The sequence below is a fragment of the Cotesia glomerata genome, linkage group LG9 (assembly GCF_020080835.1).
Source record: "Cotesia glomerata isolate CgM1 linkage group LG9, MPM_Cglom_v2.3, whole genome shotgun sequence".
Lineage (NCBI taxonomy): Eukaryota > Metazoa > Arthropoda > Insecta > Hymenoptera > Braconidae > Cotesia > Cotesia glomerata.
In genome coordinates, this window is record NC_058166.1 from 13184541 (window position 1) to 13204761 (window position 20221).

A 20221-nucleotide genomic window follows, 5' to 3' on the forward strand; every position below is an offset into this window, starting at 1 on the left:
AATTTACTGTAAGTATATTTTATATAGTATATAATAATAATAATAATAATAATAATAATAATAATAAGGTTAATAATAAAGAATAATAATATTAAGTATACATGGTACTAATAATAAAAAAAAATTTTTAAAGTAATTTATTAAAAAATCGTGAATTATTTTTTCTTCTTTAAAAATTTTCAAGCCTTATTTTTAATAAAAATTTAATCAAAAACTGTCTTCATATAAACGGATTTAATTAATTTCTATTATTATTAATTAAAAATTTTAATAATAAAATATAATTTTTCATTAATCAAAGGCACTAAATTACCTGATTAGATCACGCGACAACAAAGACGCTTTTAAATTTAATATCATTTGGCTTTTACTTATCAATTATTATTAATATTTAATTATTATCAATTTTTAATTCATAATAAAATATATAAATAATTTATGTTGGCGAAAATTTATTCCGAGGCACCTTATGAATATGACACATGATTATTATATTATTTCTTTGCTTCAAAGACACTGATGGCCTTTTTCTTCTCATTTTTTTCTTAAAAATCTGTTGTTCAGTAAGTCATTGACTTTTAAGTATCCATTTTGGTCCCCTTGGTCTGTTTAATCTTCGTATACATGTACCTGAATCTGTAACAAAAAAAAATTTATTAGAAACAAATAACTAAAAATTATAAATTAAAAAATTTTTAATTATTTTTTTTTGTAGAAAAATTTTCTATGCTATCGACAGTGAGTTTAGTTTTTTTTTTTAGTTGATATCGATACTTCCACTACGTAGTTCCTGTTAAATTTTTTCTATCTCTTATATGTCAGACAAAATTTGATCTTAAAGTTTCGAAAATTATTTTTTTTTGCAGTCGGACAAATTTAATAAAGCGAGACTCAAATTTTTTGGTGAAATATCAAAAATTTCAAAAAATCATAAGAGCCTTTTTTTGTAGGAAATTATTTTTTCTAAAAAAAAAATTTTATTAATTTTTCTGTATTTCTCATATTTTTGACAGAATTTGGACCAAAAGTTTCTAAAATAATTTTTTTTTTTGCAATTGAACAAATTGAAAAAAGTTAAAAATCCAAATTTTCGTTAAAATGTCAATAGTTAGACAAAATTATAGGGGACGTATTTGGGAGGAAATTTAATTTACTACAAAAAGGGTCTTCATTTTTACCGTATCTTTCACCCTTCAAGCACAACTATCATCCAAACTCATAAAATAATTTTTCCCTGAAATTCAACACAGAAAGAAAAATTTCTTGACTGGAGAACAAAATTCTTGGCTCAAAAAAATTTTCGGGTGCCTGAAGGAAGACCGAAGTTGTGTTGGCCGAAATAAAAATTTTTCTTGAAATTCTATTCTTGGTGGAAGTAATTTTTTCTTAATTCCAATTATCATATTTATGACAAGTATTTACTTGATACAATAAATTTTTATATTTGATCAAAATTTTAGATACTTTAGGGAAGCAGCTCCACCTACTTTAGCTGAGAAAAAAATTTTCTTACATTGTGAAAATTTTTCTCTTGAATATTTGATTCCCATTTTATATTATTTTAGCGTACAATTATACATATTAAATGAAAAAAAAATGATTCAATATTATTTGATCTTCTCATTTGATATGTTAATCAATAAAAATATTAATGAAAATTTACTTCTATCAAGATATTTAATTTTTTGGAGCAAGAGAGAAATTTTCGCAAGACAAGAAAATTTATTTCTATCAAGAACTAAATTTTTTGGAGCAAGAGGCTAAATTTTCTCAAAACAACAAGATTTTTTTGACTTAAATAAATTTTCTTGGATCAAAACACGTATTTCTCAAAGCAAGAGAATTAATTTTGTTGGAATAAGTCAAATTTCTTGTGTCAAAAAAACATTTTTTTTCGCTCAAGAAAATAATTAGGAAGAAAAATATTTTCTTGGCTCAAGCGAACCTTTTTTTTTGTGTAGTTATATATTAAATCAAATTAAAAATTAAAAGATAAAAAAAATATCTTTAAAAAACTAAGCGACACGTGAATGCCGTAAAGTCGGAATAAATTTTAATCGTTAGATAAAACTCAAGTGCCCCAGTAGAATCCAGTGATAATATTAAATAAAGATTATATCAGAGGACAGACATCAAGATTAATATTTTTCAGTTCTCATTTTAGTATCTTACATCTGGAGATACATTTGGAAAAGACTTCCTTAATGAAAATGAAAAAAAGAAGAGTACAAAAGTCTATAAATATAATAGAACAAATATAAAACTAAATAATATATAATTTATAACACATAAGTAGACTTATAGACTTGACTGGTTGTTTGTGTAAGTATACCCAGCAATTCATGACAATTATAAAGTGAGGTCATCCACAAACTTTACGATGAGATGCGTCGTCGCGGCAAATTAATTTAATAAATTCCTTTCTTGACTTTCTGTCAGTTACTCCATACACCAGCCAACTACTTAAGCCTCAAATTAAACTAAGCCCTAATAAATTAATTTATTAAAATAAAATAAAAACAATTTTTTCTCATACAGTCAATGCTCTTTGTATTTGACTCGTCCGTACAGGACCATTCTCTGTATTTGACTCGTCCTTGTCCATAAGAGCTGTGTAAAATCGTCAAATACAGAGGAAGAATGTGGTCAAATACAGAGAGCGGTCAAATACAGAGAGGTCCAATACAGAGAGCGTCGACTGTACTCATCTCTAATATTTTTTTTTATTTTAAAATTTTTTTATAAAAAAAATTTTTAAGCGCGAATCGATCAAAACCGTTAGAGGCTTAAGACAGACTTATGTGTACGAAAAAAGTACTTCCGAATTATTTGGTAGGATCTGATCGATATCCCTGACCCTGGGGATCTGATCGGGATGCACGTGGAGCGTGTCTTTCTGAGTAGATACTGCACGGATATATCCATAGGAGGGTAAAGATACTTTTGTATCCTCTTTTTATACTTTTTTCATTGTCCAAGGCCCTTTGTCCCGAGCACGGTTATATAAGTCCCACAATGCTTGATATATATTTACACTGTGTACACATAACAGTACCCGGTAGCAAGGTACCATCAAGAACAGTAGCTCAGTTTAAAAGCGATGATTCATGTCACTATAAGTTTTTTTTTTTTTTTTTTTTTTTTTTACCTGAACTAGAAAAAATTAAATCTTCAAATTTTTCGCAGGGAAAGAATCGTGGGAATCTTTCAAATTTGGATTTCTTAAATTATTTTGTCCGCTTGTTTTCTTACTAACCGAGTTTTTGTGACCATAAGAGTCAATTTTAATGATTTTCACCTTTTTTTTTGAGAAATTTTCATTTTTTTTTTTTAGGAAAAATTTATTTTACGAATTGGTTCTTTTCCCACAGAAGACAAAAATTTGAGTTTTTTCCTTTAAAAAGTGATAACTTTAAAAATAATCGAGTTAGAAACTTCAATTTAATTTTGTTCGAAAGCTTATTTCTTCAGCTAAAAATTTCATCATATAAATGTCAACTTTCGACCAATAGGTTCTTAGATATAAAATTTTCAAAATAACCCTTTTATAGCACCTTAAAGTTACTAGATTTTGGTATTATTTTAGAAAAGCTGTAGATTGAAAAATAATTACACTAGATTCAAGATCTAAAATTTTTTTGAGTAGTCCTTTTTCAAACTTTAATTTCCACTATACAACTGTTGATTTTTCTTTTACAAATCTCCGGAAATAAACTTTTAAAACCGAGAACTAATTGATAAAATTTTGTTCTTTTCCAACAGATAACAAAAATTTCAGTTTTTTAGTTTTAAAAAGTCATAGCCTCTAAAAAATTTAAAGCAGAGACTTCAATCTAATTTTTTTCGAAAGCTTATCTCTTCATCTAAAAATTTCATTATATATCTGTCAACTTGCGACCAATAGGTTTTTAGATACAAAATTTTAACAATAACCCTTTTTCAGCGCCTCAAAGTTTACTAAAATTAGGTCTTGTTAGTAGATTTTATAAAAATCTAACTATTGCAGCCGTCCTCGTGGCGCAACTTTTAAAAAATTTAGCCATTTTCTGACTTAGTTTGTCGAGCTGAGTCAGAAAATATATATAGTTCAAAAGTTTATATATGTATGGGAGCAGCACCATATATATATATATATATATATATATATATATATATATATATATATATATATATATATACATATATATATATATATATATACGATATAACGCGGCTTGTCAGCATGATAGCGTTTTCAATTTATGACCGATTCTTCTCAAACTCAGCATACTTTATCTATCGATCAAGACCAAGGTTAAGTTCGAAGATGAGCTTAATCGGGCGAGTAATTTGGAAATGACAGGATTTTGAAATTTTGAAAATCGTAAAAATTGATGTTTTTACTACTTCAACTTGGTATAATTACTGAACTAGACAAGATATTGAAATTCGGTAAAATGCATTGTAAAGCTCTTTTAATAAGCTTCAATTTTCACTACTTAGAAGTGATAGTAGCCTCAATATTACTCCTTTTAGAGTTCGTTTAATGAAACAGTTTTACTTTTGCAGCCGTTTTAGAATTATTGTCTACATCATAGCTTAATCATGATGTAAATTCAATAATTACGATATTGATCAGTCTTTCGTGTAATGTTTTCGGGTAGGTTGTCAGTAAATATGTCACAAATTAGTTCTAACCATTGTTTTCTTCAACTAAAATTTTATCCGGTTGCAACATTCTGATTAACTTGAAAACTGTTGTTTCTAAGCAGTTACTTAAAATTTTGACATTTATAATTCAAATCTTATATTTATTCACAAGATAATTTTTTTTCCAAAATTTGTTGTAAATAGTTTTAAATTTATTATTGAATTTTGTTTTTAATTCATGAATTAAGTTATACATTATCAGTGTTATTATATTATTTTATTAAAAATCAATTTTTTTTATTTGAAAAATCTACTTCCATTTCGGCTGCCGAATGGCCTTTTTTTTAAAATGCTGTGGCTTGAAAAATAATTACTCTGGATTCATGATTCAAAAATTTTTCGATTAGTCCTTTCTCAAGCTTTAATTTTCAGTATACAATTGTTGATTTTTTCTTAATGAATCCTTAAAAAAATTTTTTCAAAACTAAGAACTTATTATTGGAAATTTTTCATGTTATCCTGTTTAAAAAAAAAAAAACTTAGAATTTTAATAAAATTTTGTGGGTAATTTTTGCTGAAAGATCACATTTTTTTCTTGTGTAACTTATCTAGTCACTAATTATTGAGGATTAGAATCTAAAATATATAAAAAAAAATTTTTAATTTTATGGAAAAAATGGACTAATTGAAAAAAAAGTTTGGAAAATCCAAAAAGACATGCCTCATAATATAATTTTCAACAATAAAATTAATTAAAATAAAAAACAAAAAAATAAAAAACAGAAAACTCTCCTATGGTTTAGTGGCGCCATAATTCTAAGGTTAATATTTAAGATAAAAAAAACTATAATAAAATGTATCTATAGATATACAAATACACAGTCGTACATTAGTTTTTTATAAATAATAATTAAACCGACAGTGAATTGAACGGTCATATTAATTAAGAAAATCCTTAGTGTGTTACTTTATAGATAATAAAAAAAAAATTATTCCGGTAGGATTATTTTTCGATCAATTTCCCTGCCACATACATGGATTTATAAACACAGATACACGGACGTTCAGGAAAGATTATTTTTAATGTTTTTATTTACTATTAAAGAGCATTTATTATTTTAAGCTAACTTTCCCGATTTGATGGTAAAATATTTAATTTTTATTTATTAATTATTTTCACAGCATTTTTTCGGTATGAGCACTCATACCATCTTCGGGTGAATAAATAATAATTAAAAATTTTTATTTTTGATTTTAAGATAAATTGTGTAAAGATTTAATTGTTTACTGAGTGGTATGAGTGCTCATACCGAACAAATGTTGTGATGAGAATAATTAATAAATAAAAATTGAATAGTCTACCATCAAATCGGAACGGGTAAGTTGGCTTAAAATAATAAATACTATTTAATAATTAAAATCACCGATCTTCGAATAATGTTGAATTATTTACTATGTTAAACAAAATAATTGTTATTGAAATATATTTTATGTAACGCTTCGCTTATGAGGCGTGCAAAAAAATAAATTTTTGTTTTAAAAATAAAATACACGAATTGTAAAAGTGACATTGAAATTTAATAATAATAAAATAATAATAATAACAGCAAAGACAATTATTAAACCTAGAAAGGAAACAAAGATATTAATGATGACGGTGGCGCGCCCGCATAAGGCGTTAGCACACGATCCACGCGTATCTTATCAATAAACATTACCAGCATAAGCGCAAGTACTTAAAATTTATCCTTATTACTTGAAATGCAAAACAAAAAAAAAATAAAAAATAAAAATAGACAACTGTAAGTAACTAACTGACATTTTAGTTCGTTAAGATTCTGTTTTTCGCTGGATATAGCACGTATTCTATCGGTCATTGTTGTTATTAGATTACACCGTCCTATAATTATAATTAATTTTTTTTTCTTTTTTTTTTAGAAGAAGAATCGGTACTCAGCAGAGAAGATGCAAGTTTCTCACAGATAGATATTGAGTGGAGGAGAATAAAGACGAAAATCGGTCCGTCTGCTGAGCGGGCGAGCATATGGTAAGCACCAACTTGGACTTGCTCGATCACATTGCTGCCCATATGGCACGTCTCTGTTATTCTGTTATGTGGTTCTCGAGTTAAGTTCAAGTTAAACTACATATACATATGTATATGTTATATTCACCCAGACAAAACTAAAGACCAGAGCAAGAGTCGACTCATCCTAACTTTTATTCTGCTGTTGTTGTATTTATTGCGTATGTGTATATTTTATAAATATAATAAATATATGAGAGTATTATATTTATATGGGGATCCAGAAATAATAAAACCACCGATTGTTTGCGAAGCATGTGGTAAAAATTTTTCAGAAAGTAAAAGTACTTTTACTTTTTGGGTTTGTTTTTAAAATAGGGAAACAATTGTGGATTTAATTGTTTTTTAAAAATTAGGAAATTGAAAAGTATTGAAATGATTTTTAATTATTAAAATTTTAATTGAGAAAAAATTGCTAGGTAATAAAGCCTAATTAAGAGATATTTGTTACGTATTGATAGAAAAAATTTTTTAATATCTTTAAAACTCAAGCCTAATGAAAAATATTTTTTTTATCATTAGTTTATTTGAAAAAATTTATGAAAATTATTTTTACTGCATTAGTGGATAATAGACTATTTAAAAAAAAATTTATACAAAAAATGGATTTAATTAGATAAAAATTAAGATCAAATCAGAGATTTTAAGAAAAAACTGATGTTTATTTATCAATATTAAATTATTTTATTGTACCAATCATTTTTATTATTTTTTACAGTAACAGAAATGTTTAATGAAAGTTGTTGCTAAATATATTTATGAAAAATAATAGTTAAGGAAAATTGATGTAATTTTAGTTAAAGTTCTTGATAAGAGAATTAAAGTACTCGCGAGTAATAACGCCTGTCGGGTAATAAGCCCTATTTAACAGATATTTATAATTAAAATAAAACTACCCATAAATTTAGATATTAGTCATTAAATAATTTTAATGACATTTTATAAAAAATATTTACAACAAAATGGTTATTTTTACTGTAAACAAAAACAAAATTAAAGATTTAAAGTGTAGCAAGGTAATAAGACCGAAGAGTTTAGCATAATTACTTAAATAATTCAATTATAGTCAATATACTTTTGGTATTTGAGGTGAATAATAATGTTAATTGTAGAAACAATACTCTGATTATTGATCTTAAGGTAGTTGTCGTGGTTAAACCATAGCGTTAGAAAATTCTAAAATTTTGTATACTTATTAGAGACATGATAATACAATTACCCTTTAAATTTGAAGTCGATTAACCACCTATAACCCGAGATAAATTTAATTAAAAATTGGTTATTTAACATTGATCGCATACGCTCTCTGCAGTTCTGTACCAGTTTCTTAGTTATAAAAAAAAAAACTAACTGTCAGAAACTTTCAAAAAACTGACAGTCTTTCAATGTATTTGTTGTGAGTTTAATAAAAAAATAAAAAAAAATTTTTGACCATCTAATTATTTATAAATAACGGATTGAAGTTCAAAAATTTATGAAAAAGTATATATCTACGGAGTCGGACAGAAACAATTGTATGGGTTGCGTCTCCACGGGTACAGTCTTGCGTAAAAACAATGGATTACTTAGCTACAAGCTCATATACTTTTGCTACGCGTATAATCTCTAATTTTCTGACAATATTGTACCATGACAGTTACTTTAAATACTAAAGATGTCTAAACTGTAATACAAACTATTTAATTCTGTTAAAGTAGGCCTTTTATCATCCGACTATACCAAAATAAGCCCTAATTGTTTCAATTTTTAAAATGTTTAATTTAATTTTTGTTTAAATTATTAAATTATTTAAATTATTAAAAATTTTTAATGATTAACTTTAATCATTATAATGATTAACTTTAAAACTTGTCAATTAAATAAAATATTTCTAATTTTATCCCAAACATCCCTCACCTATTACTTTAAATTTCACTTGAACCGACGACTTAAGACATTCTACCTCCAAGTCTCGCAAAAATTCCGAATTAATTTTCGGGCGGATTGAAAAAATGAAGCATTACACAGTCTCACGGGCAGTTGTTCGCCGGAATACGAACGGAAGAAGAATAATAGAAACTAAAGAAGGAAGAAGTAAAACCGCATGATTTTTTAGGGTCAAACAAATGCCTACTACAAATACCACCGATATACGTATGCACATAAAATGAAATATAAAATAAAAAAACAAAGTGAATATACTGGCGACCGAGAGACCAAGAGACATCTCGACGTTTGTTTCCGGACACATGGCAGTAGGAGTCCTCTTCCGTTCGCGGTCGCTATTTATATTATTCGCTAGGACTAAAGGAAAGGAAAAGGACTTCAAGGTTACCTTTGAGCGACGTGCTCCTACAATTCGCGAATCAGTTGTTCTTCAAACAATTGCCTCTGGCTTAATTCAAATTCAAAATCGAGATCCGGATCCGGACGAGGGTGAGCACAAGGGTGTAGGATCTATCTTAAATAGAATCGAGATAGAATGATGAAGCTTTTGGCACGTCGTAGAAGATTTGTATTGTATTTAATATTCAGTATGATGATCATAAAGTACAGGGTTGGGTTCATTTGGACCCGGAAAGTGTAAACGGAACTTTAGTGAGTAATAGTGAGTAATAGTGAAGGGTGTTTCACCCCTTTATTTAGCTTTTAACATTACAGTGTCTAGCTGCAAGTGGTCTTAGTATCTCGAGTTTATTTTAACATGTATGCATACAAGTGTACGGCACTTTAACCACGTGTACTTTTTGAGAACACAAGTTTCCACTTGCGGGGCTTCCTCGCATCCGCCACGTGTACATATATTTACTGAGTTGAAGGTTGTTAATTAATGCCTACAATGAATATTTTTTAAAAGACAGTGAAGTAAATATCGATCGGAACCATTCAAAGTATGATGCAATTCTTTAAATGAATTTAAAATTGAATATTTTATTTTTTATCTTAGTTCGTAAAAATTAACTGTTTAAAAGCGAGAAGGTTAAACGATTAGACGCCACCTGTTAGAAATTTTCGAAACTAAATTTAGTAATTAAATTATATCCTGGTATATATGACTATATTAGACCTAATATCAAGTCTTATGTCACACGGAGAAAAAAAAATACTTTTGCTCAGTTAACAATTTCTTGGCTCAAGAAACTCGCTGACGATCAAATATTTTATTATTATTAATTATTAATTTCTGAAGAGAAGAACATCAATATTTATCGTTGAATAATAGATAAACAAAAGAATAGCTTTATTTAAATTAAGTAAAAATTATTTCAATCAATTTAACAATTTCTTGAGGTAAGAATAAGTATTCTTGAAAATTTTCAAGAACATAAATTCTTGTATCAAGAAAATTTTTTTAATAAAAATTTTTTTTTCTCAGTGCAGAAAAATTTTTTATAGAAAAAATTGAATCTTTATTATTAAGAGAATAAGCACAATTTTGTGGCTAGTGTATTTATATGGTAAAATGGGTTTTTATGATTAAATTTGGTATCGTTGGAAAAGTCTTGACCTGGAGTTGTGCCTTTTCATGGTTTCATATCATTCTCACCGTCAATTTATGATGATAAGTATTTAGACTGCATTCGAAAATGCTCTATCTCTAGATACATAATTAAGAAATGACCTTTTGTATCTTGTGAACTATTGACATTTTTCAAGATATAAGCTCATCCCGATATTACACTCATCAAGACCTTTCATTTGAGTACCCACATCAATTTTTCATATATTTATATATATTATATAAATGAAAAATATATCAAAATACATGTGGATACTCAAATGAAAGCTCCTGATGCATGTAACATCGGGATGAGCTTATATCTTTAAAAATATTAATAGTTAAAAAAATACTGTGCAATTTAACAAAATTCATTATTTAATAAAGCAAAATTTTATTTATTCATAGTTCACAAGCCATGGCAGTCACATAATAACTGCAAGGTTGCTAGTGTTTTTAATTTTTTCAATATTGTTTGCAAAATATTTTATTTATGACTATAACAGTCCGCCCTGACTTCGCACGGGTACTTAACAAAAATTTCAAAATTCATTATAATATAATCTATGTCACCCGGGGATTATGTAGCTTCTCAACAGTAAAAGAATTTTTCAAATCGGTTCAGTAGCTTCGGAGCTAATTCAATGTAAACAAACAATCAAATCTTTCCTCTTTAGAATATTAAGTATAGATTAAAACATCGGATATTTCTTCGAATATTATTGGTGTAACTATATAATTTTTAATCAATAATTTTTTTAGTCCGGCAATAAGAATGAAAACGACTCTAATGAGTGATCTAATTAATTGTTGAGATTAATTATCAGAATAAATAATTACAAAATTGAAATAATTTTATTTAAATTTGTCAAAAGCTTATTCACCTTTTAGGACATTGTTTTTTTTTAATTACTAACAAAATTCAAAAAAATTGTATGTATAAAAACAGAGTTTAAATATTTGAATAGTAATTAAGATTCTAAATTTATTTTTTCGATAAATTAATTGACTAATTATATTGATAAGAAATATAAGAAATAACTATTTTTTAATAGTTACTTAGATTATACTTGATGAAAAATTTTGTTAATTTACTTCGGTACTTTAATCTTAAATTTACCCCCGATTTATTACAGTATAATAAAAAATTTATAAGTCCGGGCGTTATTTAAATTTGAATATTTTTTATCCATTATAAAAATTTTCATTGAAAGTTTAAATATTTTTTATCCATTATAAAAATTTTCATTTAAAGTTTAAATATTTTTTTTTATTTTAAAAATTAAAGAAATTTTTTTTCGCACATCAGTAAGCGAAAAAAGCTCCCATCGTAATAAATAAAAAAAATAGAGAACTTACCGGTTTATTTTATCGGGCAGTTTTTATACACATTAAAATTACACATGGGTGAGCCGTTGCGTATGGGGTTGAGTGTGTACTAGTCTTCCCTGTTCCTGTTCCCACCAGCTCACGACGTCCATGAACTCCCCGGTGTCGGAGATCTCTTGCTTGTAGTAAATGGTTCCGAATCCCTCGGGACTGGCCGCGTAAATAGTTCCACCCTCCTCGCTATCCCCGGCTCCGCTGTACGGGGAGAGGATTTGCGGCTCCAGGTTCTCCTCATTTTGGTAGTACTCCGTCGCAGGCGACGCCAGACTTGGGGACAGCCTTGCAAAGTTTTGCACAGGTATCGCGGGCTCCAAGTTTTCTTCATCCCCCGCGGGGTACAAATTTTTCGGCGACGTCGCGGCTGCCGGTGATAGTCTGCAATTTTATGAAAATAATTAGTCAAAGTTTAAGTTTTAAACTCCCAGGGCTTTTGTGAGTTTAAATTTAAATTATGGCCGAAAATAAAATAAAAATAAATCCTGAGAAAATACGATCATTTTATAGGGGAGTTTCTTTATATTATTCGCGCGTTATTCCCTTAATATAAGGGATGGTAGGATTCTTTTCATTGTTAAATCCCGAGCCGGACAGACTTGAATCGGTGAATTAATTTCAGTAACAATATAAAAATATATACAACCGTTAAAAAAAAAAAATTACGTGTTGGGGTTTATACTTTGACCTTAAAATAGAAATCGTCTGGTTGTAAAAATGAAAACAAATAACAGATAGAAAAATTTGATTTCTTCATTGTAAGAGAATTATTTGATGAAGTGACCATAAAAAATTTTAAATGTATTGAGTCAAAGACAAAAAATAAAAAAATGTATGGCCTTGAATTGATGCAAAGCTTTGATAAGATCCGAAAAGTAATTTGAGTTAATGATATCTAACCATGTGTGTTTATGTGTGATTGATAATTGTACAAAAATATTTCATTATTTAGAGCAATATTTTATTGCTTTTATTTTAAAATTATAGTTCACATATTATTATATTTTTATGTCCATGGTTTTATGTTACGTTCATATTTTTAAAATCACACATGATCAACATATGTGTAAATAATATTAATGCATCACATATGTAAACAAACATTATTATATATGATTTTTGAGTACATAAATTTTAATTATATCTACAATTTTATTTTACCATAAATGTGAGCTTGGAAAAATGAATCACATATGGTCACACATTATCATATGTGTTCAAAAATGGTCACATGTGCTCATATATGATAAATTCATCACACACATAGTCACACATGGTCATATGTATTTAAATATGGTCACCCGTGCTCATATATGATCAATTGATCACAGATTTATGTAGTCACACATGGTCACATATGATCATTTATGGTCATATCATATATAATCTATTAATCACATATATGGGTCACATATAGATATATATGTGGTCACAAATGATCAATTTTTCGTAATTATGTAAGTCAAGTATGATCACACATGGTCATTAGTGGTCATATATGATTCATTGATCACTTTTATGGGTCAAACATGGATAGAAATGGTCATATAAGACACACATAGATCCATATGGTTATGTGTGGTCATATATGGATACATATGGTCATATGTGGTTACATATGATCAATTCCCGTGCAAAAAAAATTCTGATTTAAAATGAATTTAAGACTGAAATTCATATTTTGACACAAATATGAATTAGTTTTGAGATCGATCCAAATTTGATACTGATTTGTAGATAGAAATTCGTACGGCGGGAGAACTTTCGATCCTGCTTCAGAATTTTAATAAAAACAAGAATATTTAGGATAAATTTTATGTATAAAATATTCTTAAGTCTTTTCAAAAATTCTGAAGCATCAGGATCGAAAGTTTTACAGGCGTACGAATTGCTATTTACAAATCAATCTGAAATTTGGATTGATCTCAAAACTTTTTGTCAAAATATGAGTTTCAATCTTAAATTCATTTTGAATCAGAATTTTTTTTGCACGGGTTGTTCGTGTATATGTAAATCATGTATGATCACGCATGGTCATAAGTGGTCATGTATGATCCATTGATCACATATATGGGTCACACATGGTCATTAGTGATCATATATGATCCATTGATCACATATGGTCATTAGTGGTCATATATGATCCATTGATTACATATATGGATCACACGTGGATAGATATTGTCATATGGGTCACACATGGATCCATATGGTCATATGTGGTTACATATGATCAATTATTCGTATATATGTAAATCACGTATGATCACACATGGTCATATACGATCTATTGATTACATACATGGGTTACACATAGATACATATGGTCATATGTGGCCACATATGATCAATTGTTTGAATATATGTAAGTCACGTATGATCACATATGATCACCATGGTCATATATGGTCACATGTGTTAAAATTTTGATAAAAATAAAAAATAAAAAATAATACCTAGTAACTCTCTCATCCTCCTCATCTTGGTGTTGTTCCTCCTCATCATTGTTCCCTTCATCCTCAAAAACGACCCTCTCCCCCGCCCCATTGTGCCCAGAAATACTGCTACTGGGTGACGGAATATTGTGACTTCCACTATCAAACTCCACACCATCGGCCTCCGCAAGTAGTCTCTGGAGCCCGCGAATATACTCGACAGCCATCCTGAGAGTTTCAACCTTTGACAATTTCTTCCCGCGGTCTCCATACCCCGCAGCAATATAATTAGGAATGTGTTGTCTGAGTGTCGCGAACCCGTTGTTAACTTGCTTCACCCTGTTCCTCTCGCGGGCATTCCTCTTTGCGACCGCGACTGGCGGAGGCTGACCATTTTTCCCGTGTTTCTTTAGTCTGGTCGGGTCGTAAGGCGGGAGAACGATGTTGTTGTTGCTGCTTCCATGATTCAGCTTCATGTTCATGTTAAGACCTTTCTGGACGATCAGATGCGGCGAACTTCCCAGGATGTTGCTCTCGTTGTCCTGGAGGGTTCTCAGCAGCATCAGCTGCTCCTGGTCCCCGTTTATCTGCACTCTGTTGCAGTACACTGTCACGCCCATCGTTGTCATGGCTTATTATTTATTTAAATATTAACCAGTCAATGCTTTCGAGCACCAAAATCAATTGTCAATTTAAATTCTTTGTTTTTACTCGCGACTGTCCCAAACTAATGTCAAGAAGTGTCAGGGAATAATTCGCTCCATTTTAAACTTGTATTATCCAGTTGTCATTTAAATTTTAACTTTCACTTTGTTTTTATTTTTATTATTACCAATAATTTCTTCAAGCACTTTTGAAAATTCTTGTTTTAAATCAAAATTTTGATATAATTTCGATTAATCATTTTCTTATTCTTATCATGTATTTTAATAATAATTTAAATAATTTATTTCGAGGTGTGCATTTTAAAATTTTTTCAATAGTAAAATTTGATTATGTTTATATGATTAATTAAATTAATCACTTGCTATTAATTAAAACGACTTGCTATTAATTTTTGATAATTTTTTCCTTTTGGTGTGCTTTACAAAAATATTTTCTAATTAAAATTTTTCCTAATTTTGACAACTTAAAAATTCATTCAATATTATAAATTTTTACTGAATTTACTAGTCACTTATTTTTCATTAATAATTTTAAAAAAATTTTTCTTACGGTGTGCTTTTTTGAAATTCTTAAAAAATTTTTTAAAATAAAAATTTCACCTTATCGTACATCAGTTTTTTTATTTTCAAATAATTAAAAAAAAAATGTTTTATAAAGTTATGTCACTGATTTTTAATTTTATTTAAAGGTGTGCACTTTTTAGAATTTCCGTTTGATCAAGCACAAACTTAATTAATCCATCGGTTGATAAATAAATTTAGTAAACTATAAAAATATTGAATGAAATGAAAATGCAGGAACACTTGACACTTAAAATACAAAAATGAAAAAACACTAACACAAAGTTTTATAAAAAATATAAAAATAGTCGCGTGCTACGCGCCGCATGCCGTCCACATTCGGAGTGAGCTCTAGAGAGATGGTTTAGGTTTCGCCATGCACATCGAATTATACGTACATCGTACATATGAATTTATAGAAGCATGTGTCTGTGTGTGTGTAATAAGTGTAAGTATATCCATGAACAGAGGAAGCACTTAGGGGAAGAGAGACTGGAGAGGGGATTTGGAGCACGCGCCGCGTATTCGCCCTTCTATATTCTTATATATTATATATATTATATATTATGTATTATATTCTAAGGGACCAAAGTGTGTATGTGCGTCGCACGTCGGATATAACATATAATACTTACTTGTTCTTTCCGGTATTGGGGTTGTATGTGTTTGTGTCCGATGGTTGATTGTTGTTGAGCGCAAACCATATGGTACAACGTATTTTTACCAAGACATGGGAGGGTTGTGTCGGTGAGTTCGTTTTATTTCGAGTTTCGTGGGTAATGTCAGTTTTTTCGGAACAATTTTCTTCTTTTTTTACTTGGTGGGAAAGGTAATTAAATTGACACGGAGATTATTTTTTTTTTTTATTTAGTCGATGATACTCGAGGAAGTATACGAGGGTTTTGTTAGTTTAGAAAAAGATCGGCTAATTTTTAATTTTATTTTTAGCTGGAAAAAAAATTGTTGGTTTGAGAAAAATATTATCTTGAAAATTGTGATTTGAGATATTTATTTGGAATTAATTTAAGAAATTTAAAATTTTTTAATTGAAAAGGAATTTGATTATGGTTTTAAGGATTGAAGTAAATTTTTTTTTACCATAAATTAAAAGAAAAAATCAAGTTTTAAGTTATTAAAGTTTATTATAATAAAAACTTTTTTTTTTTATAAATCTACTAAAGTATAAAGTTTGAAATATTATAATGAAGATGACAATGCGTAGCTTGAAAATTGAATTTCTAGGAAAAATATTGAAGATAAAAAAAATTACATTGAATCTTTTTTGAAGGAAATTTGATTCTCTACAAAAAATGTCTGTGAATTTTACTCTATTTTTAACCAATTAGCCATAATTTTAACTTTAAAGCCGTAAAATTTATTAAATTGATAAACAGTCTTGCTTTCAAAATTTTAACTTTAATTTCAGCCAATACATTGAAGATAAGAAAAAAATGATAAAAAACCTTTTATGTAGGAAATTTATTACTCTACAAAAAAGGTCTTTATCAATTTTATACTATCTCTTATAATTTAGTTAGAATTTTAATTTTAAAGTCAGAAAATTTTCTTAATCAATAAACAATATTGTTTTCAAAATTTTGACTTTAATTTCGGCCAATATATTGAAGAAACAAAAAAATAATAAGAAACCTTTTTTGTAGATTAGATTAGATTATATTAATGTTTTATTATGCCAAGGCACAGGCCAAATGGCAAATTTTAAGTACGTGGTACAAGTATACAATATTTTTTAAATTAAATACTAATTAAAAAATGAGAGTACATAATAATGAATATAATTATAAAGTATAGAATAAAATATACGATAGATTCAACTCTAAACTCCTTTCACTATACAAAAGATCTAACTAATTATTTACTCTGTTATAATTTTTCAATAAATTAATGATACTATAATTAACAAAAATTCCTAAGCACTTTTATAATAGCAAGAAAAAATACAAATTAGGAAAACGGTTGACCCTGAAGGCCATCCCTACAACTTCCCGCTACTTTCGTAAGTAAGTGCTCAAAATTGCACTTATTGCGTTTTTGAGCTCTTCGAGCTCTAAAAATATAATTTTCGTGTAGTTTTGAGCTCTCCGAGCTCAAAAGTCTGATGACAGTTTAATAAAACACTATTTTTTGAATTTTCAAACCGCAATAACTTTTGAATGAATGGACCGATTTTCACGCGGTTAGCAGCATTCGACGCAATTTTTCAAATTCTATGATATATTTCTAAACACAAATTGATCAGACCAGAAATTTCGGTGTAATTCGAAAAAAACACTTTTTTTTCGATTTCTTTCGTCAACGATAACTCACGAACGAATCAACCGATTTTGACCGGCTTGGTGGCAATCGATGTAGTTTTTCGATGTTTAAAGCTGATTAGTTTTTGGAATTGATCGGTCAAGCCGTTTGAAAGTTATTAAAAAAAAACCACATTTGAAAAATTTTTTTTCGCAGTTTTTTTAAGATTTCTCAAAATTTATCGGTCCGAATCAGTCAAACTTGTATTCAAAATCTAAGTTTAGTCAAACCCTTTCGAATGGCGCCAACCGCGATCAAATCGGTAAAGCCGTTCAAAAGTTATGAGAGATACATACATACATACACACACACACACACACACACATACATACAGACACCATCGCGGAAATAGTCAGGGAAGCTTCCTAGGACCTCAAAACGTCGAGATCTGATGAAAACTCGATTTTCGAAAAACGGGGTGAAAACAATAACTTCCCGATTTTTGAAAATTTTCAATTTTCTTAGCGGGAAATTAAAAATATGAAAATATGACATGATAATTTAATAATCGATGATTTTAAGCTGAGCACTATCAGACAATTTATATTAATAGTCCAAGTTTAACAAATAGTCGAAGACTTTGTTTTTAAACACTTCCAAGCTGCTTGAATTTACAATTTCACTTGGTAGTTTTTCCCACATTTTATGACCGAAACCAGAAATGATTTCTCTGAGTAAGTAGTTGTATAATTTGGTAGTTTGAAGCAAGTATGTTTCTACCTTTTTTGTAGGAAATTTGATACTCAACAAAAAAAATCTTTATCGATTTTATCTTATCTCTTACCATTTAGCCAAAATTTTATTTTTAATATTTTAAAAACTTCGGAGTTTTCATATTTTTTCGGTTAGTTTCATCGCAAAAAAAAAAAACATAAATTTATATTATTACATCCGATTAGTCGCTTTCGTATAAAATATAACAAAATAAGGCCCGAAGATGAGCATACTTCATTTTGCTTTCAAAATTTCATGAATTAAATCCCGGGAGCTAAGCGCTTTTGTCGTAGTCACAGATGTTACGGTAGACACTGAAATGTTTACCGATTTAAGTAAATCCAAAATTTCCTGTCAGTTTGATGAATAGTTAATATTAGAATTTTCATTTTTCCCTCTCTAAATTGGGTTGAAACTGTGGGCGGGAAAAAATTTGAAAAATGATGATACAGCAGGGTAAGATTTTCTCTCGTCAAACCTCAAACTAAATTTCTCAAAAAAAAGCTCCCTTTAAAATTCAGTAACCGTCTGTTGTAAAAAAAAGAATAAATATAAAAAATGAAATAATTGAACAAAATAAAAATGACAATAAAAATAGCCAGACAAGACCTATTCGTTGCAAAACTTAAAAAATTAATCTTAAAGGGCTCTTGAGGGGAAAAAGTAAAAATAATTCAAGCGAATATTTAAGAAAAAGAATTGATGCAAACAACCTCCAGGATAATAACAATAATGTCCGTAAAAAATTTATATAACAACTATAAAGAAGAGAATGAACGAGTTTGGATGATCAAAAAGGAATATAAGGCACATTCACCGGCGACTGGTTAAAACTTAAATTTATTCACTAGCACCCCGATAATGCGGTCTCTTACCCTCTTTTTATCATATCTCAGCTTTTTTTATTTTTTTTATATTATTGTTCCCTCTTTTTTTAATTAGATCAGAGCCTGTGTCGCCGGTATAAAAATAAGAATAATAATAATATTAAAAAATCTAGGTAGACGGGGTAGGTATGCTCGCGTATAAATCAAAATCTCACCCCAGTGATTAACATTAGAAAACGGATTTCAGATGATGCCAAAAAGAGATGAGAGGGATGGATCCGATAGGACAACGACCGGGCCCAACTTTTCGTTCCAGTGGATCCTGTTTTGTTCCTAAGCCCGGCTAAATTCACCGTAAGCCCTAACCCGACTACCACCTATATATATATGGAACATGTATAATATAATATAATATAAAATATAATATACAATATTTAAGTAGGGCTCGACTGAATTTATAATAATAATAATTTTAAATATATGGAGTATGGGTATAAGTACATCCGGGGTGCCGGAGAATAACTCACCGGATATTTTTAAACCCCAAGATCATAACCGGACTCTTGTCTAGTGCATCAATTTTACATTATGTTCATTGGGAATTCTTTATTGGAAAATTTCGAATTCAGAGCGTAGTTCTTAGTTTATGTGCTGGAGATTTGGGTTAGTTGTTTGGGGGAGAAAGGCTGGGAAATTTAAATAGATAATTTTGGGTCTGTACGCAAATTTTTTTGGAATTTCTTGGTATGCAAATTTATTAAGAATTTTTTAGAATGCAAATGAAAGTATAAAGATAAAAGACTAGGAAAATTTATAGGAAATTTGGGGATCTTAAAATAAGGATATGAGGGTTTTTAAAAAGAAGTTCATAAAATTTGAACAATAATTTCTACATTTGCTGATAAGAAAAAAAAATTTATAAAATTCGAACGAAAATTTCTTTATTGACCAATAAAGATTTTCAGGAAAAAGGCCAAAAGTGAAAAAAAAAAAAATTCTTTATTTGCAAATAAGGAACTTAAGGAAAAAGTTAATGAATTTAGAACAAAAATTTCTTTATCTGCAAATGAAGATTTTCAGGAAAAAGGTAATGAAATTTGAAAAAAAAATTTTTCATTTGTAGATAA

General features: G+C 28.6%; 1 protein-coding gene and 1 long non-coding RNA gene across 3 annotated transcripts; one reads left to right on the forward strand and one right to left on the reverse strand.

The window, feature by feature from the left end:
• Positions 1-325: 325 nt before the first annotated feature.
• On the reverse strand, positions 326-14895 carry LOC123271259. The gene is made up of 3 exons (XM_044737536.1): positions 14033-14895; positions 11553-11957; positions 326-636 (listed from the first exon to the last, which is right to left on the reverse strand). The coding sequence occupies exons 1-2, from the start codon at positions 14638-14640 to the stop codon at positions 11591-11593; spliced, it is 975 nt and encodes a 324-aa protein (XP_044593471.1). The 5' UTR covers positions 14641-14895; the 3' UTR covers positions 326-636; positions 11553-11590.
• Positions 6301-19963, forward strand: LOC123271272. Of its 2 annotated transcripts, none has more exons than XR_006510815.1 (3): positions 6301-6431; positions 6568-6876; positions 19342-19963. It is a non-coding gene; the product is annotated as an uncharacterized LOC123271272 (long non-coding RNA). The 2 variants fall into 2 exon arrangements; XR_006510814.1 differs by lacking the exon at positions 6301-6431 and adding an exon at positions 6438-6490.
• Positions 19964-20221: the final 258 nt, after the last annotated feature.